The 13354-nt window shown below is 37.5% G+C and overlaps 1 protein-coding gene across 1 annotated transcript in view; it reads left to right on the top strand.

The window, feature by feature from the left end:
* LOC104403028 (ADAMTS-like protein 3) overlaps positions 1-13354 on the top strand; it is a gene marked incomplete at its 3' end in the record, with an annotated part of 121885 nt that overhangs the window by 26944 nt on the left and 81587 nt on the right. Inside the window, exon 2 of the mRNA XM_010011064.1 lies at positions 1714-1833. Within this exon, the coding sequence (XP_010009366.1) occupies positions 1714-1833 (120 nt within the window). The remainder of the gene's footprint in view (positions 1-1713; positions 1834-13354) is intronic.

The raw sequence follows: 13354 nt of genomic DNA, 5'->3' as shown, positions 1-13354 counted from the left end.
TTGCTTTTATGCAGGTCTGATGAAAAAATCCTCTTTCAAATCTTGTTCAGTCTTGCATGCTAAAATATGACCTTTTACCCTAGTCTAGACATGTCCTTTGCAAGCTATTTCTAGTTTATATGAAGATTGCTTGCTTGAAACAAGTATGTTAATCTAATGCTGTCAGGAATGATGGGGTTTACAGCGTGAGAAGCTGACAGCTTCTTTGCAGAACAGAGTAAGCAAAAGCAACATAAGCTTCTCCAGACCCATACTGCGAATGACATGTCATCTGCTTTTTATGAGATAAGTTGTGAGCTTCAGAAAGTGAACTTGCTGCAAGAGAGAATCTGCAGGTCTCGCCTTCCTTTTCTACCACAAACTGCTTAAACTATGCAGATTACTTTTGAAATCTCTAGTTATTTGGCACTGAGATAACACACCTATATTTGGTACAGTTCTAGCCAACAGTCTGGAAACTGGTCGATGGAAACTGCTAGCTTTCATGTAAAATTACTATGTGTATGTCAAAATAGAACAATTAATTTAATGAAACCGTATTTATTAAGTTGACTTGTTGGGAAATGTCCAGCAGTGACTTGTACATTTCAGGCCTTGTTTTCTTCCCTGAAAGGTTGCATCCTTTTGGAAGGTAACTTTCATCTCCTTGCTTATTCCACTCTCTCCCACCTCAGCTGGACTCAAGATTCTGCATTCAGAAGATAATTGCTTATCTTCCCCAGTATGCAAACCAGTTAGCTTCTCAGGGTAAAGTTACAATGTAGTAGGAATAAGGATGTAAGAGTCTTTGCAGTACCTTTACTAAATATCTGGGATGCTTTAGATGTACAGTGTAATGACAGAGTATTCAACCAGCATGTTTAGCATGTCTGGCACGTATCAGGTGTGTTATGATTACTGAACATGCATACATCAGTCAAGCAAAAGCCATTTGTCTAATAAGAGCTCAGGTGTCAGTCAGCCCAGCTGGAGGTACTGATGGCTAATCTGACACAATTAGCTCCTCTGTAGCTGGAAATGAGCCCTTCATCCTCTCCCAGTCTGTTCTTTGGTCTTAACCAATTGTGAATAACGTACAGAACTGATACAGACCACTGCCTGGTGTTCACTCCAGCTGTTCCCTGCTCCCTTCTGATTGCTTCTTTGCAGTAATATCTTCCTGCAGGATAGGAAAGTAATTCACTGTCATGGTATCACAGGCTACCCTACTTTGAGGAGGCTGGACTAAATGAGCTTTCAAGATGTCTTCCAAGCTGAGTTATTCTATGATTTTGTATTTTCCTGTAAGAATAGATACACTGTACTTAATCAAAAGCCTGTTACCTGCAGCAGCCAGTAACTGTCCAGTGAAGAGTATAAAGAAAAAGAAAGTGAAGCTTGATGTTGCTCTTCCAGGGTAATTTTCACAGTGTCTTTCAGCAGTGATGGTTGATAAGCCGGAGATGGTATGTTTGTTTAATTGATGGTTCTGCTGTTGAGATATCTGGTCTAGTTTCGGACCCCTGTAAGCATCTGGCATATCCTTGTCAGAGACCGCTGTAGCAAAATATCCACCCAGAAATCCTATGCCTGAAAATACGTCGCTTCAGCCCTCACCCCCTCCCCCCAAAAAAAGTTCAAGTCTAGTCTCTGTAATTACATGCATAGAGTTTTTCTTAAATTTTGACTTATGTTTACAGTAGCTGTAATGTGACCTTTCTGAATCTCTTACAGACGAGAGCAGAGCAGTCCCAAGGTGCATACTTCTTGCCTGAGTTTGCACTTTCTCCACAGGGGAGTTTTCTTGAGGATACCACAGGAGAACAATTCCTCACTTACCGTTATGATGACCAGGTGAGTATGGCATAAGTGAAAATGATAAATTGTCACATTCCTGTAACTCTGATGTATAGATTACTGTGAAACAAACTAAGATACAAAGTATGTGTTATCTTTTGAAGGCACATCAAATTTATAGCCAATTGAATAACACGCTACATGAAATGAAAATCAAGGCACTTTTTCACAGAAACCCACTTACATTAATAGGATGAAGTAGAGCAACAATGTTTAGTGATGTGTTAATTGATGTTTATAGTTAGTTCTGTAAAATGTGTAGAATTAGAGGTGGTTGTCCTTTCTGTGAATTGTTTGAGCTATCCTAAATTGTATTATTTCATGGATAAATCAGTACAAGGCAAATGTTGCATTTCCCAACCTGTGAAAAGTCAGCACATTTTAGCAGTTCATGAAGTTTTCAGAGGGGAAGGTTGAGTGAATTATAAAGAAACAAATGCAAAGTATAATAATGGGTGAAGCAGAGTGTTTAGAAAGCAACAAATTATGTATTTTAAAGTTAAAGATCTTTAATGCTTTCTCCAGACCCGTTATGTTAAATGTGGAATATAGATACAAATGTAAAGAAAGCAACATGAAAGAAATGCTGTTAATCTTGGCAAAAGATCTAAAGTAGACCTAGGAAATGTGTGGCATTCTGTGGAAATTTACTCATAACACAATGTGTTCCAGAAGTCAGTTGAACTTCACATCAAAACAGTCTGAATTACATTCATAGACACTTACAGTACATTTCTTAACGTAAGAGGAGAGAATTTTTAGGAAAGACTCCCTGTAAAAATGAGAGAAGAGACAAGCTTGCCCTGCAGTCACAAGGTATGCAAGTCAAGTGATTGGCAGCCTTACTTTGAAAGATGGTCTCCCTGCAGGAGAAACATAGTTTGCTCACCACTAATCTGAAGAGAGCTGAGGTGAGTTTATTAAAGCTTTAGACTGAGTCTCTTTTTAGGAAGACAAAAGGAAGCAGAAAAGATACAATGGAAAGCATGCTGAGCTACTGTAATTAATGTGAATTTATTTTAAATATATACAATACTTCATGAATTTTCTACCCTACAGGGTCTTGATTATCTGCAGAAAAGGTACTTACCTAAGACGTCCCCTGGACCAAACACCTGGGCAGGCAGTAACTTACAGGACAATAAAATGCACGTGCAACTCAAGCTGCCTTTAATGACAGTAGTTGAAAAACACTATAAAGGTTATACACGTTGATAAAAATAGTTTCCACTAAATGGAGCACATTTTAGAGAAGATGATAAATCCAAATGTAACAGGGCATAATCTGATTCTTTGAATAGACTGTTTGAACAAACAAAAGTAATTTCCCTCCCCAAAGCCCCTCAAATACCAGCATAGGCCTATAAAGAAGCCAGTTCCAAGCTCAGTTCCATTTGATGGAAAGTTTTCCATTAATTCCGTTGGGATCTGAGTTGGATCAGGGATATGGTCAGCTTCTGTTTTTTCACAAGTGTAATTCAGCTTTGAAGCCTGTTCTTCCCAGACATTTAGCAAACAACATAGAATCAAATTTGAAGTCTTGGTACTGAAAGTGGTGTTAAAACATCAGAATGTTGAAAATAAAAGCAACTGTATCAGTAGTAGTTTCTTTGGAAAGGAAATTCAGTCCTTAAGCATTATTTATTTAAAAATATAAACACATTGAATGCAGATGGGAACTAATCTCTCCCTCTGGTTTACCTTTTAGGAAGTAAATTAAGAATTCTTTGGTAAATATAAAGATTGTTCTCCTTGATGTCCTAGGACATTAATAACAAGATTGTAATAATGTACAGTTATAATTTACTTATGCTTTTGCTGAAATGTTCATTCAAAACTAAATTCTATCATGGTCAAACCAAGCTTTGAAAACTTGTATGTTTTCTTGTTTCCTGTGTTTCATTCTACTCTTTCATCTGACATTTACTCTATGAATGGAAGAAAGCCTTAAACCAGAGGGTTCAGTTCACTTTCCTGCCCACTGTGAATGGGTGTTGGCCTATGAGAAATACATTCCTTTTCCCTGAATGCCAGGATTATCCTGTGGACATACCTACAGAGTCCTGATGTTCCTGTACATCCTAAAATCCATTAATTTATTTGAAAATTGGAAAACCGAAATAACCTGGTACACTTTGATGCCAACAAAACAAGAGAAGTCTGATCCACCATGAAGATCACACCTCTCTTTGTGTTTGTGGGAGGGAGCAGAACAGATAAAGGGATGAGAGGTTCCTAAGACTTCGGCATGGGGGTGGGAGAAGAGGGTGGGTCACAACCTCTGGTCTTTTGGCTAACCAACAAGACGTTGAGACCCTTGTGGGAAAAGTGAGCCTTCTGTATGATTCCAACTGTGCCCTTCCCCCCTTGCACTGTTCCTCATACCCACGTCAATAAAATTTAAAGTTTGTTGGGATAGATGGATATTATTTTTATACAGCATCATCATCGTCATGATCCAAGATTAGTTTCCTTACATCCTCCAAACACAGGAATGTTTCAAAGGGGTTTTCTTTGGCTGTTATGTGTGATATTTTTCAAGCAGGGAGCCAGTTTAATCAGGATCATTCATTCCTTTGTTAGTAAGTAATCTCAGTAAAATAGAACTAGCTGTTACTTAAATATTCAAAAGTATTTGCTATCTGAAAAGGCAAGCTTACAGTTTGCAATGGAAGATGAGTAAATATTAATGGGAACACACTGTACTCTGTTCTAACCCAGCAAAATTACATATGGATTCATGTTGTACATGCAAGATAGTACATTTTGTTCTGGTTTAGTCTGGCAGGACTGTGCTCTCATTTTTGCACAGGATTGCACTAACCCCTTTGCATATTCAGTTGCTATGTGCATACTTAAGAATTACACGCAGATGAATTGTTTTGGCTAGATATTTTCAAAATTCAGTGAATATATCTTCTTTTGTTTCCCCCTTTTTGTGACAGTAGATGAAAACGCCTTGTAAGACCTGATTGCCACCTTTATTCATTGAGGTTACATTGGGATAGGATGTTACATTACAGCTTTGACACATTTACTACTTTATCTTCAGGGAAAAGTGATTCAAAGCAAATACTTTTGAGGGCTCCTGAAAACCAGAAACATACAAATGTTTACACTGAGCATTTTCTTACAGCTCCTGCATTGTTCAGCAAGCTATGTCTTGCATCAGTGCATTGCGTACTGCATTGCTAAAATTCTGCTGTGTCAATGTAATTTAAATCTAACTCAGTACCAAAAAGATTTTGATACATAGCCAAAAACTTCATTTGCCATTAGAAATATGAGATGGAAAATAATATGCCCCTTTCCTATAATTTCTGAATGAATTTTAAAATAAATATATAAGTAGCAGCCTGTCCCCCAACTTTGAGATAGAAGTTGAACCTTGCCATGAAGAATAGTTTCCTGGTTTTCCTACTGATTTCTTTTGGCTTTTCACATTTCAATCTACTGCGAGGAATTTTTTTTTCTTTTCCAGAATACTAGTAGTACTGGAAAGCTTTCTTAAAGAAATAAAATGTTCTTGTTTTCTGACACTTAAGGTATTGCTTCCAAGTATTAAAACCATTCCATATGATGGACCACCAACAAGGACAGCAGTGAAAACTGCGTTGAACTGAATATGCTTGAAGTAGCTTTCCACTTTGACTGGCTGAAAGAGACAGCTCCTGTGGGGTGGGAAGGAAAGAAAAAATGCAAAGTGACAAAATGTTTGCTTGACCAGTTGGCTTTTGAGATGACTTTTCTCCTTCTAAATGTTACGATGTTTACCAGTTTAAACTCATAACAAGGATCCCCTGATTCAGGAATTAGACATATGGCACTATGTAGTCTAATCTTGAGGAAGAAATACAGTGTTTCTAAACAAATTTAAAAAAATGCAGTCAGAGAGTGGTAAATATGGGCATCTTGAAACCACCCAGTAAGTAATTAAAATAATGAAAATCTAGACTTTGAGTTGAGTGTTTAGTTACACCAGGTAAGCTAAAAAACAGTGAGCTGGTTTTCAACCAGTTGTGCAAGTTGTAATACACAAGCTGAGGCTGTTACAATTCTTTTAATGAGTAACCTTTTTTTGGGTTTGCTCGGAAGTCTGCTATCGAGTGGATGCCAAAACTGGGAGAGTAAATATCCATGAGCTGGATGACTTAAAAAAATAATGCAGAAATAAACTGGTGGAACCTATTATTCCACCTTTCTATTTGTAGTCAACCAGCAATAAATGTGCTTGCGTAAGTTCATATAAAGTAAACTATTTTGTGGGCAGAAGTTGTCTTACGGATCCAGCTGAGCTGACAGCCCTTTTCCCCCCCAGTTTCTCACCTGCTTTCCCCACTGCACCTGCTGATGATTGCCATCCTCCCTGGTCTGCCTCTGGAGCTAAATGTGATGCACAGCCTGCTTTTGAGTATCAGCTGCTTGCTGGCTTCTGCTCCTAGTCTAAGCCTTTTTATTCTGTTGCCAGCTATTTTGCATGTAAATCACCAATGAAATGGAGCTAGAAATTTTTGGGCTTCGAGATGAGTCATGCAAGGGACAAACTTATTTCAAATTAACACATTAGTGAAGACAAGCTCTAATCCTGAGAAGGGAGTAAGATTTGTACTTAATGACACTTGCTACCCAAATACTTAAAGCTCCAGCACTCCCCTTCTAAGAAGCCAGAAACTTGTGTTGTGCTGTGACATGACGTTTTTGTAGGTGCCCTGAAGAAGCATTCAGAACTGTTAAAAAGACTCAACATCTTGAATCTCAATGTCTAACTCTTCATTTAAAGATTCTCTTTGGAATGAAACACGCTGTTCTCAAGTGGGCATAAGTTATTTCAGGTGTTTTTCTACAATGCAAACCTTTCCCTAGCAAACACTCCTTGTGGTATCGTTTGTCTATTCTGAGAGTGAGCTGATAGACACAATTTTATCTAAGCACCAGAGGTGCAGCTGCTAATACTTGGCTATGTGAATTTTACCATTATGTTAGAAATATTCCCCTTCAGCTGAGTAGGGGACTGACTTGCAGTCCCTACTCAGCCACTTTGCTGATATTAGGATAACACAAATTCCACTGACTTGAATCCTGCAAATAGTTCCATTCTTTCAGCTGGACATCTTGTGTAAGTAATAAATTACAAGGTCAGGTTTGTGGCACTCCATACTAATCCTGCAGATGTTAATAAGGAGTTTTAAATCATGTTCAGAGAGTTTCGAGCCATGTGTTTGTAAGGCTGTGTGGAGGTAAAATGCATCATTTTTGCATTTGCATGGTGTTTTCTTGGAAATTCATGTGAAGGTGATACTAGGTGCTCCCTAATATTTTCAACTCTTCTGTTTTTTGTTACCTTTAATTTGGATATCTTTATTGTTAAATTGTGGTTTTGTTGAGTTTTTTCCCCTCCTAAATATTACTTGGATAAGGAAATTAGCTCCCTAATCGAGAGAAATGTGTTTCTGATTTGGAATGGGAGGGGGGAGAAAGGAGGCAGGGATTAAGAGCAAATGAAAACCACTTACAATTTCAGGCAAAACTACTATTACAGACTGGTACTGTGTAAGTCAGGCATGATCCTATTCAAACAATACTTTTGTTTGGGCTAATTGCTTGCTGGAAGTGTGTGACTAGCATATGCACAAGTAATTATATCATTAGTGATAGTCTTGTGTGTGATACATTGCACAGCGAGCTGATGACTGTTTAAACACACTTTTGCTTATTGGCAAACTGAATAGGGACCTGGCACTTCTAAAAACCATCAACTAACATTTTAAACTCAGGGTTTTGTTGTTCAGATCAAGCAGTGGAAGTGCTGTGTGCTGTACATTTTCCTTTGTGCATGAAGAATTACAGACTTTCTTGTTTTGTACTGCTGCATTAGTCCCAACTCTGCCAAAGGTCTCTGTGTGTAAATCATACTTACAGAAGCCAGTAGGTCTTCACCTTGTGCAGGCTAAGTGCCTTCACAGGGAATCTGTAAAAATACAATTTCTGCAGAAAACACACTCTATATCATTTCAATTTGGATCAAATACCTACTATGAGGCTGTAATCCTATTCCACTAAATTCCACAGTAAAACTCATTGGCCTAGCTCCTTAGTCCTCCTGTGGCTGTGATAGTACTGGCCTGAGCAGCTGGCAGAGGATTCTCAGGTAGCAGCAGCAGCAGCCCCTCATTTGCAAGGTCCTAGCCCAGAAGGACTTCTCAAGGAAGAAAGGAGAATGGTCACAAACTTTTCAGGTGTTTCTGTTATTCCTTCTCTTCCGGGTGTTGGACAGGTACTGAAGATGCTCTTAATGGATGATAAAAGGCTATACAGGAGTGCATAAAGCTTTGCTCTCTACCCCTGCTTGGAGTGGTGTTGAGAGCCGCTTGGATGCAGTATGTGACTGAGACCACTGACTTGGGTAGAAAGAAGATTGAGATTAGATTGAATAGCTATTTGTAGGAATACAGGAACAATAATCCCATCTTTTCTACAAATGGAAAATAGAAATTAATTGCTAAAACACATTACTTTCTGATATATTATTTTCTTCCTTTTTTTCTTGGACATATCTTGTATGTTTATTCAGTTTGAGGTTGGTCTATATGAAAACAAAAAACTTTTTAGTATTAAAAAGTGCCTTGTTTTTGTAGTGTCTCTGCCATCCACATTTTTCATAAAGGACTGAAATTTAACTCATGTTTAATGTTTCGTATTCTGAGGTTTTCAATTTAGAGTTTTCCCAAATACATTTTTTCAGTTCCTAGGACTAGATTTAAGCTGTGTCCCCTTAAGGAGCAGAAAGAAGGATGCGTACTTGGGCAAATATTCTACTCCACAGTCCTTAACTGCTACATTGAACTAATAACAAGACACCTGATGAAATGAATTAACAATATACAGAATAGACATTAATTTAACATTCTTTTCTCAATAACAGTGATTAAATCATGAGAAATTGATACAATGTAGTGTGAATTTACCACTGACCTCCTCATGCCCCCAGTGCACCCCCAGCAGCTGGCACACGTACTTATCCAAGAATTTTACATTGATAAAGGCTTGGCTTCAGACTTCTAAATTAAGCCTGAAAGATGTGGAGGTAGCAGAAATGATCCCATGCTTACACAGCTCTGACGCACCCCTGCTATTATCTATCAATAAGAGTTCATTGAGATATAGTACAGAAGTACTTCTAAATCTAAGATATATTTCAAGTACAGTAGGAAACACAGTGCTTGGAACTGGAAAAGCATTCTTCAGATGTACATGGAAGAGAGGATTCTTTAGGCTGATAAAGCCCATCAATTGGCTTAATTTTTTACACAGTGCAAATTCATTTTAGAACTATGTCTTTTCACAGGTCCCAGGCAAGACCAGAACAGATTGTATTTAGTTTTTCAATAACAGAGGTAAATCTGTTGAACTCAAGCTGATCAGAACTTTTAAGTTTTGCACAAATGAGAATATATAATTGTTGTCCTGCTGGAATTTCATGAAGGATGAATGTGATGAATTGGATTTTTTTTCTTCTGTGCTGCTTCTGCCACAGATAACGTTAAAAGACCCATGAGAGTTTATAGCAGCTTCTCTGTCTTAACATGAAAAGCCTTAGAACAAAGATAAAAGAATCTTTGGTTTATACTGGCTCTGAAATAGTGCTAAAATACTTGCTTGATAAAATGACTCATTCCATGTAAGGTGATTCTGGTATTATTTTGCAAGGTAGTGGGTAATTTAAATGGAAGTTACATTGTAGAGCATGTGGATAACATCCTTGACAGTCATCCTTTCAGGCCTGTCCAGCACGGAAAACAGATTTAAAGTAGAGGTTTGATATCCCAGTGACCTTTTTAGTGAAGATATACTAAATTTCTTCCAATTTATAAGCCACTAATATGGAAGATGCAGTGAAAAGCCTTCTCTTAGAAATTTGCATGGCTTGGCTTCATTTCTAGAAATAGTTAAAATGATGCTTTATCAGTAGCACTTGCGTAATGAACCAGCCTTGGGACAATTCCTTACCACTTCAAACAGTTATTTCACTTTGCACTACTTCAAAATAACTGTCAGTGTTGTCAGTAAACCTAATTTATTCCTAGTGACTATTACACTTCAAAAGCTATTTGCTCACAAGGAAGAAAATTACATACATTAATTACCAATTTTGGCAGTAAGAGCAAAAATGGTAAATGTAGTTTCTTGAGAGAATCACTGCTGACAACTGTATTATTTTCAGAGCTTAAAAAGTGTTACAGGTTGTGATACTGTAAGATCTGAAGCATTTTAATGCTCCTAATGTGTAACAAACTGTACCAGACTTCACAACACACATTAATAATGTGCTGTTGATATAATGACAAAATAAGCAGACTGTCTCTTCTATTTTCCAGCTTTCAGCAACTGTCTCTTCTGATATCTAATTCAATAAAAGTGTGTTTATGTGATGTAGTCAAGTGATCCAGCTGCAACATGGCCAGGAAGAGATCTCCTTAGTGACTGGATGCTAAATCTTGATGCTGTTTTATAAACAACTGTCTCAGTTTGCAAAGGGGAGTTGTGCCCTTGTTACTTGGTTGTGCTAGGAGACTGATAAGGTTGTGATTGATGAAAAGGAAGAAGGTCAAACAGCTCTGAACAGAGGAAAATGCTGTTATTCAGTGTTTTTGTTACAGAAAGCAGAACTGATTAGCAGGGTAGGTTGTAGGATGGTCAAGAGTGATTGAGCTTCATCACTCAAGCAAGGGAAGGATGAGAGCAAGGCTAGGTAGAAGAAATAACATAAAAAATATCTTCAGAATCAGTTTGGCTTTAGAAAGAGTACATGCAGATTTGGAGAGAAAAAAGAAACACCAGGAAACCACTGCAGGTTGGGTGCAACCTCCAGCATTCAGGATGTCAATAGATCTTTTTGGATGTCTGAAACTATTTACAGAAATAAATGCTTGTATGTGATTTTAGACAATGGTTAAAGGTGCTCAGAGCTTTGAGTTTAGTGTGGTCTTTGGTAAAGAGTAATGCTGATCTTGAACGTTAACCTTCAGTACTTGAATGTACTTGACACAAATTGTAGGTCTAAGGTTTTGTGGAATGATTGGCAAATCAAACATTTCTTTTCATTCTCTGTTGGCTTTCCCCCCCCCCTTCCTATAGACAGGCAACTGTTAAGCTGATTCTTGGTCTAGAAGGAGTGGCACTTTGAGAACTGGAAACAATCTGGCATTTTTAATACTCTGAGAGTGTAAGACTTGACCTCCTGCCACTTGAGCTTGTATAATGTAGCTTTATAAAAATATCTTATTGCTAGGAAAATTTATCTTTTGGTTGTGCTGCCATGCTAGATGATAAAGTAGTTTAGTGCTTTGATATAAGCCTTTCTTCAGTTAAGATTTTTATGTTGCACAGGAGAAAAAGGACTTTAAAAAAGGCACCAAATCTTTAGCTGATTTACAGGTTCATGAAGCAGCCTAGAGTATTTGCACATGGGTGAGACAAATTAGTAGTAATATGCTGCTGTACGATATGGGATGTTTTTGCAGTTTTAAAATAACCCTTGGGATATGGTTGCAATTGTAAATACAAGATGATATGTTCTCCTTTACCTGATTATTTAGGCTTTGTTCCAAAAATCATAGTAATTTCCACAGACTTTGGATCAGGCCTTAATTTTTTTAATGCAAAGGGAGATTTGCCATGGATTTCGGGCAGATTGAATTCAGGTATCCCAGAAGAAATACTGTAGAGAGTTTCGGCTAAGGCATTACTGGAAAATGGGATGGATCCTACAAACCACAAATATCAATGCAGCCTCAGTATCCTGCAGAGAGACAAGTTCAGTGTTTTTTTTGCAAATCTGGTGTCAAAAAGATGTGTGAAGCCTTGCTGTACAGAAAACTTTGTTAATTTGAACCAACTGCTGGCAGACTTGGTGAGGATCATGAGGATCACAGAATTTTCTGTGATTTATAGAAGCAAACTTATTCACACACCACAAATGCTGAAATGAATTCTGTTTTTAAAATATTTGATCTGTTTCGTTAATTATGTTTTACTTCAGTCACATCACAAGATACTGACAAAATGTGGTTTATTACTCTACTCCCGTGCCCAATCTTTGCTGAAAATATGCACATTTGCTTAAATACGAAGCACATAGGTTAATGATCCTCCTTTGTCTAGATGTTATGGGTTTATATGGTATAAATCTGAAGAAACAGGCTGTGCTTTTTCAGACAGCTCATATAATGCCTCATAACGTCAATATAATATATGGCAAAATACCTCTTTTTGTTATACCATTTGTAAAAAAAAATAAAGACCTACAATGCGTCAATTTTACTTACAAGAATTGTAGTCCATTGGCTTGAATGTTTTCTTGATGTTATTAATAGGTGATATAAACTATGTTAAAATACCAGACTGTAAAGCATGAAATTTTACCACCTTTGAGTGCTGGCTTCAGTGGTAACGGCTTGCATTAGGGTGATCCTGCATTCTAATGTATGAATCAGAATTATATGTTAAGTCTCTTGCTTACGTACTAGGGCTAAGTTTTAAACTTGCCCTGATCTTTTTATTCAGTCAAAAAAGATTTTGTTCTTTCTGCAGATATTTTTATACTTTACAATGAACTTGCCAGTTAATGTTCATTCTTCTGCTCCTTCAATATCGAGTCTATAAGATAGTCTGTTTTTCTCATATTGTCAGCTCTGCATTCTAATGAGTGTGAGACAAAGAAAAGGAGGATGAAAATATTCTTTACAAAGAGTCGTTTTTCTATGCAGTTAAGTGATTCCCTTTTAATGAAGAGTATTGCCCCAAAATTGATTTTTTAAAAATTGTTCTTAAAGTATTAAAGAGATTATCATACTTCTAAGATATAATTGGAATTGAAATGATGTCCTGTACTTTGCTACATGAAAGACCAAGGTCCTGCATACTAAAGGGAGGTTTTGCTGGCAGCATCATGAAGTCTTTGTGCATATTGGTTCTACGTATGTTTGTTAATATTTTCTTGAGTGTGGATAGAAAATTTGGAACGCTGTCTAAAGAAGATAGGATAGATGACCTCTCTTGCACAGACCTTACAGTCTATAAGCCCAAACATTTAGCACATGCATAACTTAATTCTTGTGAGGACTCCCATCTACGTCAGTGAACTACCCACATAAGTAAACATGCACATGCGCAAATGTGTTGGCAGGACCAGGGCCTCGTTTTCAGCCCTGTTGTTTGAAATTCCATGCTTAAACTCCTGTAAGACCCCAAAGAGAGAGCACCTCTTGGGAAGATCTGAACATCTTCTGTTCATATTACAGTGAGTGGAAGTTGAAATCATTTGTGTAATGCAATGGGGCCAACAGGTCTTTCTCTTTCATAGCTCAGATGTGCACTGATTTAATAACTCCCATTACCCAGCATTGTCATAAAGCTTACCATGAACTGCAATCAGTCTAGTTTACATTTTAAGCATTAGTTTTTCTTAAATGAGGGGCTCGAAACCGTTTTTGCAGATTGACGACATCAGAAGATTTTC

This window comes from Nestor notabilis, unplaced genomic scaffold, assembly GCF_000696875.1.
Source record: "Nestor notabilis isolate BGI_N333 unplaced genomic scaffold, ASM69687v1 scaffold9460, whole genome shotgun sequence".
Taxonomy (NCBI): domain Eukaryota; kingdom Metazoa; phylum Chordata; class Aves; order Psittaciformes; family Psittacidae; genus Nestor; species Nestor notabilis.
This window is presented reverse-complemented; position numbering and strand designations above follow the sequence as displayed.